Source organism: Rhinatrema bivittatum, chromosome 2 (assembly GCF_901001135.1).
Source record: "Rhinatrema bivittatum chromosome 2, aRhiBiv1.1, whole genome shotgun sequence".
NCBI classification, from domain to species: Eukaryota; Metazoa; Chordata; class Amphibia; order Gymnophiona; family Rhinatrematidae; genus Rhinatrema; species Rhinatrema bivittatum.
The window spans coordinates 370623940-370647749 of NC_042616.1; the positions used below are offsets into that span (position 1 = coordinate 370623940).

General features: G+C 46.0%; 1 protein-coding gene across 1 annotated transcript in view; it reads left to right on the forward strand.

The window, feature by feature from the left end:
- The window catches only part of GALNT12 (polypeptide N-acetylgalactosaminyltransferase 12), a 396917-nt gene that overhangs the window by 215640 nt on the left and 157467 nt on the right, over window positions 1-23810 (forward strand). The window contains 1 exon segment of the mRNA XM_029589963.1: window positions 13378-13554. Coding sequence (XP_029445823.1) covers window positions 13378-13554 — 177 coding nt within the window.

Sequence of the window (23810 nt, forward strand, 5' to 3'; positions counted from 1 at the left end):
CTACTATGACCTTGGTAAAGGTCCGCGGCGCGGTGGCTAACCCGAAGGGTAAAGTTCAGAACTGGAAGTGCTGATTCAGGACTTTGAAGCGTAAATAGCGCTGGTGATCCCGATGGATTGGGATATGCAAGTAGGCTTCCGACAGATCTAGGGATGTGAGAAACTCCCCTGGCTGTACTGCAGTTTTGACAGACCGCAGAGTTTCCATGCGAAAGCTGGGGACCCGTAGGTGTCGGTTGACTGACTTGAGGTCCAGCACGGGCCTGAAAGTGCCCTCCTTCTTGGGTACTATGAAATAAATGGAATAATGCCCAGAATTTTTCTCCCATGCAGGCACTGGGATAATGGCTTTTAGGGACAGGAGCCTCCGCAAGGTAACTTCTAGTGCCGCCCTCTTGAGGGGTGAACAAGGAGATTCCACAAACTTGTCCGGCGGGAGCCAAAGAAAGTCCAGGTAATACCCTTCTCGGATGATGGCTAGGACCCACTGGTCCGAGGTAATCTCGACCCACTTGCAGTAGAGGAGGGTTAGCCTGCCCCCTATGGCTGCTACCCCCGGATGGGTCAGCTGATTGTCATTGTGGGGTGCGGCCGGGACCAGAACCCGAGCCGGTTCTCCTCTTGTTGTGCTTAGTCTGAAAGGGCTGGTTCCTGGCCTGAGAACGAGGTGCTTGGTAGCGAGCCCTGTAAGGGTTGAAGCGCTGAGAGTTTCTACCCCTGGATGGCCTAGGAAAAGGACGCTGGCTCCTCCTTGACCTGTCTTCTGGTAGACGGGGTAATGGAGAGGCGCCCCATTTATTAGCCAGTTTCTCGAGGTCGCTGCCGCACAGGAGGGATCCCTTAAAGGGCATTCTTGTGAGACGTGTCTTGGAGGAGGAGTCGGCCGACCAATTACGTAGCCAGAGCTGTCTCCTGGCTGCCACTGAGGATGACACTCCCTTGGCTGCCGTACGGACTAGGTCGGAGGCTGCATAAGTGAGGAACGACAGAGCTGATTCCATCTCTTCTCCCGGGGTGTTGTTCCTAGCCTGTGATAAACAGGAACGCGTCACCACGGTGCAGCAGGTCGCAATTCATAGGGACATGGCTGCCACCTCAAAGGCTTGTTTCAGAATGGCGTCCATGCGCCGGTCATGTGCATCCTTGAGGGCCGCCCCCCCCCCCCTCCACCGGAATGGTGGTGCGCTTCACAATTGCGCTAACTATGGTGTCTACCTTGGGGCACACCAGCAGCTCCTTGGTTGCCGGATCTAAGGGGTACATGCCAGACAAGGCCCAACCCCCCTTTGAATGAGGCCTCCAGCGCATTCCATTCCAGATCGATTAGCTGCTGTGCTGCTTGTAGGAGGGGAAAATAGTGAGCCGTTTGGCGCAGGCCCTCTAACAGGGCGTTCAATTCTAGGTTCTCCTGGGGTGTCATGGCCCGGGATAGCCAGTTCTGACAGGCATTGAGAGACCAGGCCTGGGAGACCCTCTTTCAGAAAGAAGCGTCTCATGGTCCGATATGTTTCTATCCCCGAGGGAAGTTCTCCCTCCTCGGGGGGCTTGTCGTCTTCCTCAGAGCAATCTGAATCCCCATAAGTGGGACTTCCGGGTGGCGAGTGGCCGTGGTCTTGAGGGTCCAGGGGCCGGGTCATCCGTTATGTATGGACCCGTTCGGGGATCAGCTTGCATTCTGACAAAGGCATGAATCCCCTTGAATAATTCCACCCAGGAGAGCGAAGCAGGATCTGGCCTTAGGGGCACCAGGTCTCTCGGGTTCCCTGGCTGCTCACCGCGGCCTGCTAGGTCTGGGGTGTTCCCTGAGGAACTGGCAAGTGCGCTGGGCTGGGACCGGTCCTTGCCTGGAATTCCCAGGGCCTCCTCACATTGGGCACATAGGGAGTCTGCTTCCTCGTTCTGTGTGGCTCTGAGGTTGCATGCTGAGCAGAGGCTTAGAGCTCTCATGCCTGATTCTGGAGGTGCCGGCTCTGCGGACGCATGGGCTCTCTTACGCTCCATCTTGTCTGTTATTTTCTCCCAGCTGGAGTCTGCGCTTCGTAATATGCGCGAAAGATGTGCGCCTACCAATATGCACTTATCCACGTGCGCTTATGAACGTGCGCCTAGCAACGTGCGCGTAGCAACGTGCGCTTTTCAACATGAATCCAGGTGACATCAATGTACGCCTCTATCGAATATGCGCCCAAGATTTTCGGGCGCCTAACATATACGCCCTTCGCCTGTGCACTCAGTCTGGCCTGAGCACTAGAGCATGGCGAAGAACCAGGGCAGAAGGCGAGCAGGCGACCTCCTTGGCGGGTTGCCCCGTAGGCAGACTCCGCTGATCCTCGCTTCCTCAGAGACCAACAAGTAAAGATGTACGCCTTACCTTGTCTTCGGCGCTTCCCGGCTGCAACCGGGCGGTCTCCGGCTGCGGGGGGAGAGGGTGATTACAGTCACCCCCGCGCTCGAGGAAGTGCACCCGCTGCCTCTAGGCCATGCCTGAACTCATCTCGCTCGGGTCCAAGTCCTCGCCGGGACCGAGGCTGCCTATAAGCCGCGCCCGAGCCCTTCTCACTCGGGGGCTAGGTCCTGCCGCGAGTCGGCCACTGGACCGAGGCTCTTACCTCCGAGGGACCACGGAAAGAGCCCCGGGAAACTCAACTGGGGGAGGGACCGAATGGTATCACTGCAGGAGTGCGGGGCTCGTCTTCAGGTAGGTTTCTTCTTATGAATTTAGTCGTTAGAATTTGGAAAGAACGCTCAGCGAGCATGAGGTAGCTCCAAACTGCTTTGGAGACGGAAATTACTGAATTGCTGCACTTCCTGTGGGGGTATATGTACCCGTGCTGACGTCAGATCCGTCTCCAACTGCTAGCACGAGCACACTATACCCACTTGTTCTGAGTCCATCTGTCTACACTAAGGAAAACGAGATTATCAGGTAAGTAATCTCAACATTTTGTTCGGCGACTTCACCACCTGTTCCTAATTTCACAGTGTTCTTCCCTACAAAAGCGTCTCATAATCCAAGACTCGCTACAGCGTTTAAGCGACCTAGGAGCTATAGTTCCAGTTCCAACATCAGAACATTGGAAAGGTCGTTATTCAATTTTCTTCGTCGTTCCCAAAAAGGAAGGAACCTTTCGTCCCATTCTCGATCTCAAGAGGGTCAACCATTGTCTAAGGATTCCAAAGTTCCGGATGGAGACTCTTCGGTCTGTCATAGCTTCGGTTCACAGAGGAGAATTTCTAGCATCTGTCGACCTCACCGAAGCTTATCTTCATATCGGCATTCGATCCGATCATCAGAGGTTTCTCAGGTTTTGCATTCTAGGGCAACATTATCAATTCAGGGCTCTCCCGTTCGGATTAGCCACAGCTCCCAGAACATTTACCAAAATAATGGTTGTGGTGGCCGCTCAACTCAGGAAGGAGGGCCTGTTGGTACATCCGTACCTGGATGACTGGTTGATTCGAGCGAAGTCGGAATCTCTTTGTTATTATACAATCAACAGGGTAATCAGCCTTTTGCAGTCTCTAGGCTGGGTGATCAACGAAGACAAGAGTCACCTATTACCTTCCCAATCTCTGGAATTTTTGGGTGCACGGTTCAACACTTGTCAAGGGATAGTGTTCCTTCCAGAGCATCGCCTTCTCAAGATTCAATCACAAATTTGAGACTTACAGTCTATTCCTATTCCTTGTGTGCGGGATTACTTGATAGTTTTAGTTTCAATGACCTCTACTCTGGAGTTGGTTCCCTGGGCCTTTGCGCACATGAGACCACTTCAGTCTGCATTGCTTTCATGCTGGAATCCGGTTTCGGAACTATACCACTTTCCCCTTCCTCTTTCAGAGACTGCTCGTTCTAGCCTAGATTGGTGGTTACAGACAGCGAATCTGCAATGAGGTGTACCACTAGAGATTCCGGAATGGACTGTGGTCACTACCAACACCAGTCTTTCAGGCTGGGGAGCGGTATGTCAGAATATATCTGTTCAGGGTCAGTGGTCCAAAGAGGAAGCGCAGTGGTCGATCAATCTTTTAGAGACCAGAGCAGTTCGTTTAGCCTTAATCGCTCTTCAACCTCTCCTTTGAGGGAAGTCTGTTCGGGTTCTTTCTGACAATGCGACCACATCAATCGTCAGGGAGGAACCCGAAGCTTCCTGGTAGCTCAGGAAGCACAACAGCTGATCGCCTGGGCGGAGCAACATCTGCTCAGCATCGCAGCCTCACACATTGCCGGGGTGGACAACATTCAAGCCGACTTTCTCAGTCGGTATCATCTTGACGCAGGCGAGTGGGAACTGTGCAAGGAAGCCTATCAAATGATATGCAACAGATGGTCCACTCCGGCAATGGATCTCATGGCCACATTTCAGAATGGCAAAGCCCCTCAGTTCTTCAGCCGCAGGAGGGAAAGAGGAGCGAAAGGAGTAGATGCTCTGGTACTTCTTTGGCCAAGGGATGTTCTTCTCTACGTATTCCCTCCCTGGCCTCTAATCGGCAAGGGTCTGCGTCGGATAGAAGTTCAACAAGTCGACGTTGTCTTAGTGGCTCCGGAGTGGCCACGCTGTCCGTGGTTTGCGGACCTGGTCAGACTAGCACTGGACGGTCCCCTTCGATTTTGAGATCTTCCCTGCCTTCTGTCTCAAGGTCCGGTTTGTTTGGAAGAGGTCAAACGCTTCTCTCTAGCGACATGGATTTTGAGAGGTGTCAGTTAAAGAATAAAGGTTATTCAGATGCTGTAGTGACTACTTTATTGCGTTCTTTGGCTTATGCAAGGGTGTGGAAAGTTTTTGAATCTTGATGTAATGAGCATCAAGTAGATCCAGTTCACTCTTCGGTATCCGATATTTTATCTTTTTTTACAAGACGGTTTAGCCAAGGGTTTGTCCTGTAGTTCCTTACGGGTACAAGTAGCAGCACTTGGATGTTTTCGTGGTAAGGTTCAGGGATTATCCTTGGCTGCGCATCCGGATGTAGCGCGTTTTCTCAAAGGTGCGCAACATCTACGTCCTCCATTTCGGAATCCTTGTCCTGCTTGGAGTTTGAATTTGGTTCTTAGGGCTCTGTGTTCGGCTCCCTTTGAACCCCTCAATCATGCGACTTTGAAGGATCTCACATTGAAGGTGATGTTTCTTGTGGCCATTTCTTCAGCACATAGAATTTCACAGTTGCAGGCCTTGTCTTGCAGAGAGCCTTTTCTTAGAATTTCTGATGCAGGAATTTCATTACGGACCGTACCATCTTTTTTACCTAAGGTAGTATCTTCTTTCCATTTAAATCAGTCCATAGAGCTTACGGCTTTTCCGTCTTTAGATCGTTTGGATCCTTCCTCTAGGGATCTTAAAAAATTGGATGTACGACAAGCTCTGTTGCGTTATTTTGAAGTTACAAACAATTTTCGATTGTCTGATCGTTTCTTTGTTTTGTGGAGTGGCCCTCGCAAAGGTTTCGAAGGCTACGATTGCTCGTTGGTTAAGAGACAATTCGTTCAGCTTATCTTCTAGCTCGTCGTGACCTTCCTGAAGGGTTGAGAGCTCATTCTACTAGGTCATACACTACCTCTTGGGCAGAATGTCAGTTAGCTTCTCCTCAGGAGATTTGTAAAGCAGCGACTTGGAAGTCGTTGCATACTTTTGCTCGTCATTACCGCTTGGATGTTCACGCTCCAAGTTCGGCAGCCTTCAGAGAGAGTGTTCTCCGAGGGGGACTCTCTGGGTCCCACCCTAATTGAATCAGCTCTGGTACATCCCAGGGTCTGGACTGATCCAGGTATGTACAGGGAAAGGAAAATTGGTTCTTACCTGCTAATTTTCGTTCCTGTAGTACCATGGATCAGTCCAGACGCCCACCCATTATGTCTGTGTATTATATTTGTCTTTTCGAAGAGTCCGCTCGTTCACTGTTTGGGTGATTAAACTGCCTTTCATGCTGTCTATTTTTCTTAATATTTTCTTGTTTATTCCCAAAAATCTTTTTTGGGATTCTGCTTCCATTTAGGACTTGTGAGTTGGACATTAGTTCTCCTATTTAGATAGCTAGTTAATATGTTAGTAGTTAAATTTCTGCTTTGATACTGCTCAATACTGATTGACTGCAGGTGGTGCTCCAGGGTATATGTCAGAGTCATTAGAATGTTTTCTCTGCCTCCCTCTGCTGGATTGGTGACATAACCCAGGGACTGGACTGATCCATGGTACTACAGGAACGAAAATTAGCAGGTAAGAACCAATTTTCCTTTCTCACATACCCAGATTTCTCACTTCCATGCTTTTTCTATCTCACACACACACACGGACAGACACACACACACATCAGTCACCTCCCTGACCAATCTCTCACACACACACATTATCTCCCTGACCAGTCACTTTTATTGTCTCTCACATATATATACATCACCTCTCTGACCAGTTTCTCTCAATCACAATCATGCTCTCTCTCACACACTTACACAATGCTCTCAATCAAATACATGCTCTCATTTACACACATGCTCTCAATCACACACACATTCTCTCACTTACAGGCTGGCTGTCTTCTCTCTCTCTCTCTCTCTCTCTCTCTCCCCCCCCCCCCCCCCCCAAGCACAAATGGTAGCTGCAGCAGCCTCCTCCAGGCCAAGAAAGAAGAATCCCATCGGCTGCGGGAGGCTTATACTGCTGACTCCTTTACCGATTAAGAAAGGTGGAAAGAAGGCAAAACTATTACCGGCATGGTGAAAAGGGGAGGTGAAAGAAGCTATTTTAGCCAAAAGATCTTCATTCAAAAATTGGAAGAAGGATCCAACAGAAGAAAATAGGATAAAGCATAAACATTGGCAAGTTAAATGTAAGACATTGATAAGACAGGCTAAGAGAGAATTTGAAAAGAAGTTGGCTGTAGAGGCAAAAACTCACAATAAAAACTTTTTTAAATATATCCGAAGCAGAAAGCCTGTGAGGGAGTCAGTTGGACCGTTAGATGATCGAGAGGTTAAAGGGACACTTAAAGAAGATAAGGCCATCGCGGAAAGATTAAATGATTTCTTTGCTTCGGTGTTTACTGAAGAGGATGTTGGGGAGGTACCCGTAATGGAGAAGGTTTTCATGGGTAATGATTCAGATGGACTGAATCAAATCACGGTGAACCTAGAAGATGTGGTAGGCCTGATTGACAAACTGAAGAGTAGTAAATCACCTGGACCGGATGGCATACACCCCAGAGTTCTGAAGGAACTAAAAAATGAAATTTCAGACCTATTAGTAAACATTTGTAACTTATCATTAAAATCATCCATTGTACCTGAAGACTGGAGGATAGCAAATGTAACCCCAATATTTAAAAAGGGCTCCAGGGGCGATCCGGGAAACTACAGACCGGTTAGCCTGACTTCAGTGCCAGGAAAAATAGTGGAAAGTGTTCTAAACATCAAAATCACAGAACATATAGAAAGACATGGTTTAATGGAACAAAGTCAGCATGGCTTTACCCAGGGCAAGTCTTGCCTCACAAATCTGCTTCACTTTTTTGAAGGAGTTAATTTTATTTATTTAACATTTCTTTTATACCGATATCCGTTCGCACATCGTATCGGTTCACAGTGAACAAAAAACCATTGGGCAGTGCCCGTACATATAACAGATAACATAATATAATATGAAAATAATAAACATGTGGATAAAGGTGAACCGGTAGATATAGTATACTTGGATTTTCAGAAGGCGTTTGACAAAGTTCCTCATGAGAGGCTTCTAGGAAAAGTAAAAAGTCATGGGATATGAGGCGATGTCCTTTCGTGGATTGCATACTGACTAAAAGACAGGAAACAGAGAGTAGGATTAAATGGGCAATTTTCTCAGTGGAAGGGAGTGGACAGTGGAGTGCCTCAGGGATCTGTATTGGGACCCTTACTTTTCAATATATTTATAAATGATCTGGAAAGAAATACGACGAGTGAGATAATCAAATTTGCAGATGACACAAAATTGTTCAGAGTAGTTAAATCACAAGCAGATTGTGATAAATTGCAGGAAGACCTTGTGAGACTGGAAAATTGGGCCTCCAAATGGCAGATGAAATTTAATGTGGATAAGTGCAAGGTGATGCATATAGGGAAAAACAACCCATGCTATAATTACACAATGTTGGGTTCCATATTAGGTGCTACAACCCAAGAAAGAGATCTAGGTGTCATAGTGGATAACACATTGAAATCGTCGGTACAGTGTGCTGCGGCAGTCAAAAAAGCAAACAGAATGTTGGGAATTATTAGAAAGGGAATGGTGAATAAAACGGAAAATGTCATAATGCCTCTGTATCGCTCCATGGTGAGACTGCACCTTGAATACTGTGTACAATTCTGGTCGCCGCATCTCAAAAAAGATATAATTGCGATGGAGAAGGTACAGAGAAGGGCTACCAAAATGATAAGGGGAATGGAACAACTTCCCTATGAGGAAAGACTAAAGAGGTTAGGACTTTTCAGCTTGGAGAAGAGACAACTAAGGGGGGGATTTGATAGAGATGTTTAAAAAAGGATTGGATAAGTTCTTGGAGGAGAAGTCCATTACCTGCTATTAAGTTCACTTAGAGAATAGCCACTGCCATTAGCAATGGTAACATGGAATAGACTTAGTTTTTGGGTACTTGCCAGGTTCTTATGGCCTGGATTGGCCACTGTTGGAAACAGGATGCTGGGCTTGATGGACCCTTGGTCTGACCCAGTATGGCATTTTTTTATGTTCTTATGTTTGCCGGCTGCTGCCGCTGCTACTTTTTCATGGCTCTTTGGCTCTTTCTCTTTCCCCCGCACTGCACTGCGTATCGCTTCTTGTTCCGCGGCAGGCGTGGGAAGAAGAAAAGACCAGCCGTGGGTGCCACAGCTTCCTCTAACAACGCTGCTGTTCCCATTGGGCTTGAACGTGCTGTTAGCCCGGCGGCAACGGCAGCAGGGAAGGAAGAGCAGCAGGAGACCAGGAGCATGCGACACACCTGCCGGTGCTTGGTGACACACTGGTGTGTTGTAACACACCGGTTGAGAAGTGGTGCCCTAGAGGGGGGGGGGGAGGAGGTTATTAAAAAAAAAACTCGGAAAACTTTAAATGTTTGGATATTGAACATAGGGTTGCACCCTAGAAGGGAAGGGAGTATGTTCTCTCCTCTTCATGGGGGATACCTCATTGTTCCCCTGTTTTCTAAACATCCTTCTATGCAAGGTTTATCACTGTTCTGTTTGCCTAAGGTATGTAGGAATCCCACCTTTGCATTCTTATTAGGGTCCTCCACCTATACACCAGTGTATTTTATATTTTGTATTTTGTATTTTACATCTTGTATCCTGAATCTGAGTTTCTCACTTGTACATTGGAACAACTCACTGTTAATGCGGGATTTAATGTACGCATACCATGTTATTTCATGTTTCACCTGAAATTCCAAATACAAAAGTTAAAAAAATAAAATAAAATGAGAGATTTCTATGATTTAAAATGGTTGTTTTATGGGGGTAATTTTGTAACATTGCACATAATTAACACCAGTTTTCAAAGTGGACTTATGCAAATGTCTGCTTTGAAAATTATCCTGATAAAAACAAGCACCCAATTATACCTATTTTATGCACATAATTTTGTTGGGAGAATTTTATGTGCATACTTTCTAAAATCAAAAACTTTAATAAGTCCCAACTCTGCCCAGCTTCCTTGGGCCCCCTTTCCCCATGTGTATAAAAGCACAGGCATATATGTCATGCAGTTTTCTAAAGGGACATTTCAATGTGTAAAGCAATACTTTACTCATTGACGGCCCTTTGGAAATTACCCTCCCTTTGTACGCATCTCTGTGGAAAGTGATAATGGTAATGCAGATCAGCATTGGCATAACTGTTAATATCTGTGACAGCACTGGCTATATTTATAGCTGTAAAAGTGTTACCAAAGGAATTTATATTGCAGCATCAGGAAGTTTAATAGTTTTCCCTTTAATTTTCTTTCTCAGTTGACAAGCAGGATGGCAGTCCTCACGCATGGGTGATGACATTGGATGGAGCACAGCATCGAAAACTTATGTCAAAGTTTCTAAAGCTTTGACTGAGCCTCTCTGAGCATGCACAGCATGCCATTATACCACACATCCATGCAGGGGTCCCTTCGGTCTCTTTTTTTTTTTTCCATGAAACTTTGTGGTCACGGGTAATTGAGTGTCTCTCTTTTTTTTTTTTTTTTGTGGTTTTGAGCTGTTTTCCAGTGAGTTCCTGTCTTCGTGGGGTCCCTTGGTTTTTATCCCCGTAGTTGTCTTAGCCAGGTTTCTCAAGGTTTTGGTAAGCTTATTTCGCTGATATCCCCAGAGCAGCGGTGCCCTCTGTGCCCACTGGTCATCGTTGATCACCACCATTGAACTCTATTTGTTATCCCTTTTATTTCATGCCCACCTATGCACGTCTGGTTTTAAGCCTTGCCCCCATTGCACAAGGAATATGTAGATCACGAAGCCGCATGAACGATGTGTCCTCTACTTGGGGGCATCACATGACATCCTAGGTTACAGCAAGTACACCAAGATGACCCCTAAGTGACATAAGATCAGACTCAAAAAGATGGAGCAACACTTCAGGTTGGAGAAGGCTGGGCCATCAGAGTCTGCATCGGAGGCATTGGTATTGAGGATCCATTGAGCTACACCGATAGACACCAGGATATTGACATTGGCAGAGCCATCAGTTGTCAGTGGCTGCCAGGAATACAGGAGGTGGACCATTATCTGCCTCCTCCAGGTCGAAGGCATCGGGTTTGTCATCTTTAATTTTGGCACCGGGAAAGAACTGATCTGAGCATCAATGGGAGCTGAAACAGCATTGGTATCTGTTCCTGATGATGCACAATGACTGGCGCAGATATGCACCAGCTTCGGCTGTGATGCCTCTGAAGCGTCCCTGTGACGAGGAGCACCAATTCTCCTGTGATGCCTGGGATTCGCGAAAGTCTCCGCTGGCTCCAATGCCCGTCACACATCGTCCTCTCAGTTCTGAAGAGGATGTGGTCATACCTCCTAGATCCCAGTTAGTATTTGCATAGGCGATCTTTGAGGAGGAATTGGAGAGGCATGTACAGATGGCTGAGGAGAAGGCGATGCACAGTCTGGGTATCAATGCACCAAAACCCCTGGCAGTGGCACCGTCCCTCATCAAACCGCTGTTGAAATATCTGTATGCACTCCTCTGTGTCTTACCGACACAGCCGGTGTCTGTACCTGGAACAGCACTGATGCCTGGCAGAACATCAATGGCACCACAAACCAATCCGGTGCTGGTTCATGACTCCTTTGAGGACAAAGCTCATCTAGTGACTGCATCAGCACCAGGACCTGAGTTCCCACAGCCAGCAGAGGCAGTTACCATACCACTGGCTGGAGCCAGAGTGCCCAGGGCCCTGTCCCTGCCTTCGGGGGGATTGTCGCCTCCGATGTCTCCAATGATGCATCGGAGGGTCTCCCTCAGAACTATCTCTTCTCGCCGACAGAAGGAAGTCTCCGGAAGACCTCTCCTTTGCAAGATTTGTCAGGGAAAGAGTGGAGGTCATCCTGTTTCAGTTGTAAGTGGATGAGGATAGCCAGCACAAAATGCTGAACATCTTCCAGTTTGTGGCAGTCTAAGTGCACAAGATTCTTGTGGAATTACTGTTGAGGATGTGGGAACAACCTCTCTGTTCCTCATGTTAACAGGAAGGCAGACACAGTTTTTCTCATCCAAGAGGCTCTCGGATTTGACAAGCATCAGCTACCGCACCAGTCTGTTGTCATCGAATCTGCTTTCAAAAAGGCTAAGCTCACTCGAACTCATTCCTCGGTGCTCCAAGGGAAGGATCAGAGGTCCATGGATGCTCTTGGGATGAAGGTGTTCCAAGGTACCATGCTCTTTGCTCGCATAGCCCTGTTAGCTCTACAAGAGCCAGTATATGTGGGACATTCTGAAGCAGGTGCAAGGGGTAGCTGAGCAGTTTCCTTAGCAGCAGCAGGGCGAACTCGAGCCACTGGTGAAGAAGGGTCCAGAGTGCGAAAACATGGGATCCACGTGACCTTCAATGTTTTCAAACCGCCATAGAGCTGAAATCAGCGCCCACAGACTCACATGGCTGCAGGTGTCTGATCTCCGGTTGGAAGTATAAGAAGTACTCTCAGATGTGACATGTACTGGAGAGAATCTTTTTGGAGATAGAGTGGAGGAGGCAGTGACTCCAGTGCATGAACCCCTTGCAACACTTCATCAGTTCTCCACTGGCACCCAGGATCCCCGCTCTACCCTGCTAGGAGTTCTTTGAGTCCAGGCCAGAGGATGCCTTTCTCCTGCCCAAGGAAATACTGTATTCCGCCGTCTTGACCCCATTAGCAACATGCCTCTTGCAGCTGTCCAAGGTAGCAGAGGGCCCCGAAAACCCCCAGCAGGTTTCCCGGTCAACTCTTAGGATGGGCGTTTGACTGCATCATAGGGAACATAATCATATCTACTGTGCTCAAGACATTGGATCTCCTGGTCTGGTGGGAGGCCCCTTGTAACCTCTGACCAGAAGGCCCTATCCATCATCAGGGGAGGGAACAAATTAAACATTTTGAGTCCCCCTCCAAAATTACTCCTGAATCCCTATCATGGACTGGTAGTGCATCAGGAAGTACTTCTCGCAGAGCTCTCCTACCTCTTAATGGCAGAGTGGTCAAGCCCATCCCACCAGGGGAAAGAGCAGGGATTCTACTCCCAGTACTTCTGGTTCCAAAGAAAACAGGACCCCATTCCATTCTAGGCCTAAGGGCCTTGAACAAATTTCTCCAGAAGGAAAAGTTCAAGATGGTTTCCCTAGGCATCTTGATCCCCCTTGTTGCAAAAAGGGGACTGGCTATGTTCCCTCAATCTAAAGGATGCATACACCCACATCTAGATCTTCCATGTTCCCTGGAAGTTTCTCTGATTTGTGGTGAGAGATCAGCACTTCCAGTAACACATGTGTCCATTTGGCACCCTAAAGCTTGAGATTCTCCCATATGAGGACTCTCATCCTGCTTCTCTTCTGAGAAAGCAGAGTTGCTTACCTGTAACAGGTATTCTCCAAGGATAGCAGGATGCCAGTCCTCAAGAAACCAGTCTGCCACCCTGCAGAGTTAGGTTTCACTTCATGGGTATTGTTCTTAATTTAATTTTGTTCCTCAATTCTATGTTATAACACTGAAGGGACGCCAAATTTATGTGTGGTATAATGGCATGCTCAGAGAGGCTCAGTCAAAATCTAGAAATTTTGACACAAGTTTTCTGTGCCGGGTTCCATCTGATGATGTCACTCAAGTGAGGGCTGTTATCCTCTGTCCTTGTAGATCACCTGTTACAGGTAAGCAACTATGCTTTATTTTTTTATGGCTTAGATTTGGCAGTGTGGAGGAAGTCTTGAGATCCACCCTTGCTCTCATGTTGGCCATGTTTTCCCCAAACAAGCCCCTTATTCACGGAGCAAGGCTCTAGCAAACAGTGTTCGAGCTGCAGAAGTATGGATGGATGAATACAAAGACATTTTCTACCATCGCAATCCTCATGCTCGATTGGTGAGTTTGGAATCTTTTTTTTTTAATAAAACCAAAACAGAAAACAATATCCCAAAAATCTTAGGGGGTTATTTTAAAGAATATTTACATGCTTAAAACTGGATTTTACATGTGTAAATGCATTTTACACGGGTAAGCGGGCTTTTGAAAATTGCTATAGTAGTATGCTGCATGTGTAACTCTTTTTTGAAAATTACCTCCTTAATCTTTGATCTTTTTTCTTCTATAGCAAAACCGCCTCCCACCAACTTCCCTACAAGTGAATTATATGTGTATGAAATGTATGAATGCTCTTATATATTAACATAGTAAATGTCAGCAGAAAAAGACCCAAGTTGTCCATCCAGTCTGCCCATCAAGTCTCATTTATTTATTTTTAAGTGTAGTAACTGCCACTCTGTGAAGATTACTCCAGTTAATTTGTTACCCCTCTTCATCATTTTCATCCTCTAGCCTCTTCTCTTCAGAGAAAAATATAAGGGAGGAAATGAGCAATATCATAATCATACTCTTGTTCTTTGAAATAACCTTTCTGAGAGCAGCGTGTGGGTATAAGGGAGGAAATGAGCAATATCATAATCATACTCTTGTTCTTTGAAATAACCTTTCTAAGAGCAGCGTGTGGGTAAATTTTCCTGGAGAGTGATGTTAATGCTGCATTACAATAGAAAATTACATGTGGGTATACAAAATTATAACTATTTATTTTTCTCACAAGAAAATGTATGCCACAGAAAGTTCTGGTTTTCAGTTTTTCCATAGATAATGCATGAAATATTTGTATACATTTTGATCCAATAACCAGGTTGAATTACATAATTTTGCTATCTCAAAAACAGACCTTTTTGTGATTCTCAAGGACTGGAATTTGCCATTCCTGATATTCACCTATGAAATTTGGATCTGAATAGTCAATACAGTACCCAGACATTTTTTTATCCTGAATGTAACGCACTCTGCCACTTTTAGGCAGTTATTTATTTTATTTATTTATATGTCTTTTATATACCGAAGTATTGGTAGAGGCCTTCACTCCGGTTTACATTTATAACAACGCATACATTGAAAAATTAGGTGAACAGTTTAAACAGAGTTAAAGTTATAATGAATATATATAATATATATATAGGTAAGTTAAAGGTCTAAATATTTCAGAATTGTTAAAAAACATAGATAACTTTATCATATTTATAATTACATCAGTAGATAGACAGGGAGAAGTAATAGCTCATGGGAGCAATACTGACGGAGGGTTAGAGATATATTATCAAGAGGAATGAAGGTTAAGATGCTCGGGAAGAGAGATGATTGGATAAGTAAGGGGTGGGGGGAAAGAGTTGAGGGGAAGAGGGAAGGGTGGGTTTGGAGGAGGAGAAAGAGAAAAGAGGAAAAAGAGGGGAAAGTGGGAAATAGGGCAAGTGGAGGAGGGGGATGTATGAGATTTTCGTAGACATTGGTTTAACCTATTCCGTCTTTGTAAACTTGCTTGAAGAGCCAAGTTTTGAGTAGTTTTTTGAACATTTTGGTATTGTTTAGTAGTCTGAAACTGGAAGGAAGAGTGTTCCAGAGGATAGGTCCAGCAATTGAGAAGGATCTTTTTCTGGTGGTGGTTAATTTGGCTGAGGTGAGTGGAGGGATTTCTAGACGTGCTTTATTGGTAGATCTCGTGTTGCGTTGATTGTGTTGAATTTGTATAAGGGAGTTGAGGCAATTGTGGTCAATGTGGTGAATAGAGTTGTGAATCATTGAAAGAGTTTTGTATTCGATTCTTTTTGCTATGGGAAGCCAGTGAAGTTCTTTTAGCACGGGTGAAATATGTTCAGATCTTTTGAGTCCAGTGAGAATTCGCGCAGTGGTGTTTTGAAGAATTTGAAGGGGGTGTAGAGTAGATTTCGGAAGACCAATCATGAGGGCGTTGCAATAGTCAATGCTTGAAAAGATCAGGGATTGGAGGATGGTTCTGAAGTCTGGTTGGTTTAGCAGGGGTTTTAGGTGTTTGAGGATTGATAGTTTGTGAAAGCCTTCTTTAGTTTTCATGGAGATGTGTTTTTTAAGGTTAAGTTGGGGGTCTATCCAGATTCCTAGGTCTTTGACGTGTTCTTTTAGATTGATGGGAGTGTTGTCGATGATAATGGGGTGGTTTAGATGATCGCCAGAGATGCTTTTTTCAATCAGCATACATTCAGTTTTGTCAGTGTTGATGCAGAGTTTTAGTTGGTTTAATAGTAGTTTGATTTTGTTTATGATTGTGGAAGCGGTTTTAAGAGTATTCTCTATGGAGTTTGATACTGGAATGATTAGCTGGATGTCGTCAGCGTAGAGGAAGTAGGTAATGGAGAGGCTTGATAGAAGTTGGCAGAGAGGTAAAAGGTAGATGTTGAAGAGAATGGCCGATAGCGATGAACCTTGAGGCACTCCAGTTTCAAGTGGGATGGCTTGTGATGTGTGGTTGTTTAGATTTACTTTGTATGATCTATTGTGGAGAAAGGATGTGAACCAGTCTAGAGTTTTATTTGATAGGCCAATTTCGGATAGTCTGGAGATTAGTGTACTGTGTTCAACTGTGTCGAAAGCAGCTGATAGGTCAAGAAGAATGATGATGTAGCGTTGTCCATGATCAAAACCTCTTAGGATAGTATTTGAAAGGTTGATAAGAAGAGTTTCTGTACTGTGATTTTTTCTGAAACCATGTTGAGTTGGGTATAAAATGTTGTTGGTATCTAGATGATCAATTAGTTGTTTGAGTGCGGCTTTCTCTATTAGTTTTGCGAGGAATGAAAGGTTTGAGATTGGTCGATAGTTGCTTAGATCGTAGGGGTCAAGATTCTTTTTTTTTAAGATGGGTTTTATAGTGGCGATTTTTAGGTTGACAGGGAGCTCTCCTTCTTCAAGAGATTTATTAATAATAGTAGAGATGATTGGAGCAATGTTGTGTGAGATTTCTTTTAGAGCAAGTGTTGGTATTGTATCAAGTTCGTGTCTGGCTGGGTTAAGTGAATTGATGAGTTTCTCAGTTTCAATGGTTGTTATTGGGTCAAAGTGTGTCCAGGGTGAGATGTCTGGTCGATTTAGGTTTACATTGGATTTTGTGGTCATGGTTATTTTTTCTGAAATTTTTGAAATTTTTTCAGAAATTTTGTTGACTTTGTTTTTGAAGAAGTTTGCGAGATCTTGGCTTAGGTTTTTTTGTGGAAGTTTGGCATTGAGGTTGTTTACTGCGATTAGGTTATTTACAATATTGAAGAGGGTTTTTGGATTATTTGAAGAATTAAGTATTTTTTTGCTGTAGTATTCCTTTTTTGCTTTGTTTATCAGATTTTTATAGTAGGTAAGGTAGGTTCTATATCTTTCAAGTGTAAGTTGACATTTGTTTTTCCTCCAGTCCTTTTCTTTTCGTCTGAGAATGGATTTGGTCTCCTTTAGTTGAGGATTGAACCATGGGTTGTTGGTTTGTTTTTGTGATTTGATTAGTTTGGTTCTTTCTGGGTTTATTCTGTTAGCTGCTTCAGTTGTTATATGATGCCAAGATTGAGTTGCACTGTTTATGTTGGAGAGGTCGATTTTTAAAAGTAGTTTTTCGAGTTCTTGTTGGAGTAAATCTGGAATGAAGGGTGGTCAGTATTTAAAGGAGTGAGTGTTGTTAACTTTTGTCTTGTTGACTGTGTTGGTATGAGTCGTACAGTTAGTATCTGATGACTTATGTGAACACAATCTCAGCAAATTTACAGGTCGATACAGTAACGTGCGGTTAAAGATTCCCCGTCTGTAACGTGCTGGGAGCGCACAATACAGACGAGTAAGGCGATCCAGCGATACAGTCTCCAGTTTCACGCGTCCTTAGCGCTTCGTAAAATAGACACATAACCCTTTCCGCACGCAGCATGTATATGATGTGTAAATGAACGAATTAGCTGTATAATGAAGGAATTAGCTATTCCCCTCCAATACTGTAACGGGCGCTGATATTATCTCCTTAGTAACCCGCTGTTTTGCCGCGGCCTTAACGTGTTAGTTTACCGCCTCCCCCTAGTAGGTGTTAGGACTGTGAGTCTAGTAACAAATCCATCGACACCGCTTAAGATACTCAAAAACAATAAAACACAATAAAAAAAAAAAAGCGATACAGAGATGATCGAGAAAATGTAATCCTGTGGGACACATAAAACCTGTCAGAAAAAAAAATAAAAATTTTTAAATACCTGTCGGAGGGCCGCATGGGTCCAGGCGGCCGGAGGGATCCGGGGGGCGGGTGGTCGCGTGTTAAATCTAGGCCGCGGGAGGGTGGGCGCCTGTTCCAGGCGGCGGCGGGGGCGGGTGGACTCACGTTAGTTTCAGACGGCCGGCGGCGGGAGCCAGGGGGCGGGTGGTCGCGTATTAAATCTAGGCCGGGTCGCACAGACGCGCATTCATCCAGGCGGAGGAGCCGGCGACGAAAGCAGCTGGCTCCTCCGCCTGGATGAATGAATTCATTCACTGCCGGTGAGCACCGGTGAGCGCCGAATCGCAGGGGTCGCAGAGGCGCGCATTCATTCAGGCGGAGGAGCCGGCTGCTTTCGTTGCCGGCTCCTCCGCCTGGATGAATGCACGTCTGTGTGACCCGGCCTAGATTTAACATGCGACCACCCGCCCCCCGGCTCCCGCCGCTGCCCGCCGGCCGTCTGAAACTAACGCGCGTCCACCCGCCGCCGCCTGGAACAGGCGCCCACCTGCCCGCGGCCTAGATTTAACACGCGACTACCCGCCCCCCGGATCCCGCCGGCCGCCTGGACCCACGCGGCCCTCCGACAGGTATTTAAAAATTTTGTTTTTTACACTTCCTGGTGCCTGTCATTTCAAATGTCATTTGAAATGACAGGTACCAGCGCACCCAGGTTACTGTATAGGCGCTGTATTAAGCGCCTATACAGTAAAATGGGTTGCGCGGGCATAACCCTTCCCTAACGCTTCACAGCCGCGGCATGTATTTGCATGCAATTAGAAGAGAGTATCAGGCACTAGGTCAAGAGAACTGTGCGTGCGGGGAGGAAGGGTGCGCCTGACACTGCCGCACTGTTTCTACCGCGGCCTTACAGTATCGAGCCGTTGGTTAATTGAATTTCGTGCTTCATCCTGTGCTGGGTTGGCTTGGCTTATTTTATCTCCAGACAAGTAGGGAATGCATTTAGAAGCATGGCTTCAGGACTGCTTTCCAACCTGGATTTGTAGAAGAGAGGGTGGGGGTGTTTATGGGAATAGAAGGTGTAGTGTGTGAGGGGGATTTTGTTGGGGTATATGGAGTCAGATTGGTGGGACTGAGTTTGGGAGTGATGCCTGTGTATGTGGTAGAGGTGAGTGTTTGGGATGTGGGGATATGTATATGTAGGATATAGGAATATGGTTAGTGTAGGGGATATGTGTCAAGGGATGGCTGTCTGCTTTTTGTTGGAGGAGTTGTGTATGTATGGGATTTGTGGGGTATGTGTTTTGGGGGATATGGCTCTGTATGTTTAGGATATGGATTGTGAGGTACTGTGGGTGGGGGTTGTATGTGGGTGTGTTAATTGGATGTGTGTTGAGAGGTGTGCATGGGGTGGTATGGGGATATATGTGTGGTGGGAGGGGTTGTAAGATGTGTATAGGTATTGCTAAATGATTGTATGTGTTAGGATAGGTTTGTTTGTAGAAGGGTTGTGTGTAGAAGGGTGTGGGTTTTTTGGGAGCATATGATTGTGTGTAACTAGATAACATTGGAGCCATTCTATGTGTATCTGTATACAAGAGAGTGGGGGATGAATTGAGAAACTGTATCATTTATTCTCACAGGACAAGCAGGATGGTAGTCCTCATATATAGGTGTCATCACAGGATGGAGCCCTGTATGGAAAACTTTTCTGTCAAAGTTTCTACAAAGCTTTGACTGACACACTGAGTGCACTGAGCATGCTCAGCCTGCAATTATCCCTGTGAGCCACAGGTGTCTCCCTCAGTCTTCTTTTTTCCGCTCTGCAGTAAGCATAGAGGTTAGGAGCTCTGTGAGAAATTCTAACACATTTTCCTCACGGAAACATTTCAACTTTTACTTCACAAACACTTTTCCCTGCATGGGTCTCCCTTCGCGTACATTTATTCGACGCTCGGTGAGTACTATACCCTGTTTTTTTGGTCGGTTCCTGTCACCTCCCTGGCCTGCCAACTGACTGTGGCCTTCCCTCTCCCTATGTTTTCAGTTAGCCACACATAGCCTGCGAGTGTCCCTCTCTGATACTCTAGCTGGTTATTAGGGCTAGTGGTACAGGGACTTCCACGGTTTCCGTTGCCGCCAGGGCCCCTGTCGATTCAGGTCCCTCTAATTCCTCGGTACCCTCGTGCAGTTGATGCCCCCATCACTACCGTCTGTACCCCCTTCAGACTGTCCTGGATTCTTAGATGCCATAGGTACCCCTCCCCCCGCGGTACTCTGCCATCGTCCCTGCATCGTTTCTATCAGTGCCATCATTGTTTTTCATCCATGGCACTGATATTTCCTTGGGTTTCATCGCTGCTATCATTGCCCGGATGGATGCCATCGACGTACACCTTGTCTCGTCGCTGCCATCCATGCCCAGGTCGATGCCACCGTCGTCCGGAGCACTTCCATCGATGCCAGGATCATTTCCATCGATGCCATCCTTTATTTTATGGATGCCATCGACGCCCAGGTCCTTTCCATCGATGGACATCGATGCCAGGGTCGATGCCATGGATGCCATTGGTGCCCAAGTCGATCCAATCGATACCGTAGATGTCCGTGGTCATGCCGTGGATGCCCGTGGCCATGCCATGATGCCCTGGACGCCCACGTCGTTTCCATCGGTGTCTTCAAAATTCCTAAAGATGTGGTCATCGACTCCGTCGATGCCGGTATCATTTTTCCAATGCCAATGATTTTTCGATTATTCGATGCCACATCGTTCCCATAGATACCTATGCCGATGCCGTCAGTGCTCCATCACTGTCATCATTGCTCTGGCTGTGTCATAGACGTTTTTTCATATATATTTTTGACGATACCCTCGAGGCCGCTTCAACCGCCATCGATACCGTCAATACCGACATAGCACCGCCACATAATGCCCTCGCCTGAAAACAGTGCTCCATGCTTTGGGTTCTTATTAAAGCCCCGTATTAGCCTATGACACTATATAGTGCCAGGAGCAATGCAGGCATGCTGATAGTCCATCATCAGTCGCCATCCAAGACAGCGAGGGCATCCATCTCGGCGCAGGGGAAAGACCGGGCCAAACACCGTGGCATGCATTGTCACCAACACGGTGACCGTCCGCCACAGACGCCATCCAGCACATTGGTGCTATCCTTCTCAATGCTGGAAAATGCTCGGGCCGAGCAACATCACCACTGCCATCGACACTGTTCCGCACAGTTTTGGCAGTCCTTGGTGCTCCAGAAACACCGGAACGAGTTCCGAAGAATTCTGCACTGGCGTCACGAGACATCGAGCCGCTGCGACAAGGGCCGGGTTAACGAGCTCGTTAATCGGCTCCCCTGTTCCCGAGGTGTGTCCCACCGACATCGGTGGGGGATTGTGGCCCTCCACAAAATACTACCATGGTTGCGCCAGCCACGCTCAGCCTGTTTCCTCTATACCTGCGCCACCATACCAGGCATCAGAGTTGAGATGGGCGTCTACTCCCTCGTTGACTCCTGGAATCCACAGAGCCAGCAATCTTCACCGGCTCATCCTTCGGCGATCCACGTTGGATGGTAAGTACCCGCTTCTGCGACATTCCATTTGAGATGTGTTCTCTAATTCGTTCAGATGGTTCGAAAAGTTTTAGGTCATGTACCTTCCAAGAACCATATTAGTGTCACATATCGCTAAGCCAGCTATGTCAGCCACAGTACCAAGAGAACCTCTCTATCATTTCTTTGGGATTGCATCAGGGCATCCTCCCCATTTTCAGCAACGAGGCTCTGTACTGATTAATGCTCTGGCTTCTGGTTCCTGGTTCCTGCTTCAGAACCAAAGTTCCAGGTGCATTCGCTGATCTGCTAAACACGAGATCCAGCAAATACTGCCTCAAGTGCAAGTCCAACTTGAAGCCTGACAAAAGGTCTCAATGTCTCCTTGTACAGCACACAGAAATGCGGGTAAGACCTTACTGCTCACACTCCCGTGGGAGGTTACATGATATCCAGATTACATCAGCCCCTCCAGTTGGACACCTCCTGGTCTCCCAATTGGCCGGATATCAGAGCGGCCACCCCACCTTGTACCAAGGTTCCCGGTACACTCCCCCAGATGCTACAAAGCGCAGAGGGGAGAAGGGGGGGCGGGTTGGGGAGTTTTAATTACACTATTCTTTCTTTCAACAGAAAGTAGTTACTCTCCGCCCATCCTGGACCTCAGAAATACCAATTTTCTTCAGAAGGCACAGGTAAAATGGTATCTCTCGTTACCATGCTTCCATATCGCAGTACATAAGAACGTAAGAAAATGCCATACTGGGTCAGACCAAGGGTCCATCAAGTCCAGCATCCTGTTCCAACAGTGGCCAATCCAGGCCATAAGAACCTGGCAAGTACCCAAAAACTAAGTCTATTCCATGTTACCATTGCTAATGGCAGTGGCTGTTCTCTAAGTGAACTTAATAGCAGGTAATGGACTTCTCCTCCAAGAACTTATCCAATCCTTTTTTAAACACCGCTATACTAACTGCACTAACCACATCCTCTGGCAACAAATTCCAGAGTTTAATTGTGCGTTGATTAAAAAGAACTTTCTCCGATTAGTTTTAAATGTGCCCCATGCTAACTTCATGGAGTGCCCCCTAGTCTTTCTACTATCCGAAAGAGTAAATAACCGATTCACATCTACCCATTCTAGACCTCTCATAATTTTAAACATCTCTATCATATCCCCCCTCAGCCGTCTCTTCTCCAAGCTGAAAAGTTCTAACCTCTTTAGTCTTTCCTCATAGGGGAGTTGCTCCATTCCCCTTATCATTTTGGTAGCCCTTCTCTGTAACTTCTCCATCACAATTATATCTTTTTTGAGATGCGGCGACCAGAATTGTACACAGTATTCAAGGTGCGGTCTCACCATAGAGCGATACAGAGGTATTATGACATTTTCCGTTTTATTCACCATTCCCTTTCTAATAATTCCCAACATTCTGTTTGTTTTTTTGACTGCCGCAGCACACTGAACCGACTATTTCAATGTGTTATCCACTATGACGCCTAGATCTCTTTCTTGGGTTGTAGCACCTAATATGGAACCCAACATTGTGTAATTTTAGCATGGGTTATTTTTCCCTATATGCATCACTTTGCACTTATCCACATTAAATTTAATCTGCTATTTGTCCATTTAATCCTACTCTGTTTCCTGTCTTTTAGCCAGTTTGCAATCCACGAAAGGACATTGCCACCTATCCCATGACTTTTTACTTTTCCTAGAAGCCTCTCATGAGGAACTTTGTCAAACGCCTTCTGAAAATCCAAGTATACTACATCTACTGGTTCACCTTTATCCACGTGTTTATTAACTCCTTCAAAAAAGTGAAGCAGATTTGTGAGGCAAGACTTGCCCTGGGTAAAGCCATGCTGACTTTGTTCCATTAAACCATGTTTTTCTATATGTTCTGTGATTTTGATGTTTAGAACAATTTCCACTATTTTTCCTGGCACTGAAGTCAGGCTAACCGGTCTGTAGTTTCCTGGATCGCCCCTGGAGCCCTTTTTAAATATTGGGGTTACATTTACTAACCTCCAGTTTTCAGGTACAATGGATGATTTTAATGATAGGTTAAAAATTTTTACTAATAGGTCTGAAATTTCATTTTTTAGTTCCTTCAGAACTCTGGGGTGTATACCATCCGGTCCAGGTGATTTACTACTCTTCAGTTTGTCAATCAGGCCTACCACATCTTCTAGGTTCTCCGTGATTTGATTCAATCCATCTGAATCATTACCCATGAAAACCTTCTCCATTACGGGTACCTCCCCAACATCGTCTTCAGTAACTACATTACCTCTAATCTTTCTATGAGCTTCATGGTAAGTCAACAATATTACAATCCCAAGCTCTGCCGGTTCCACCAGCTTCGGCAACTGGGGTATTCAATGAATCACTATCGTTGAATGCTGCTTCTCTGCGGAGTGCAACATCATTCATGTTTTTCCATGCATGGACAGCTGCATAACCACAGTCAGTCCACGCAAGGAGTTCTAACTTCTTCATGACTCACTATACATTTACTAACTGGGATTACTGT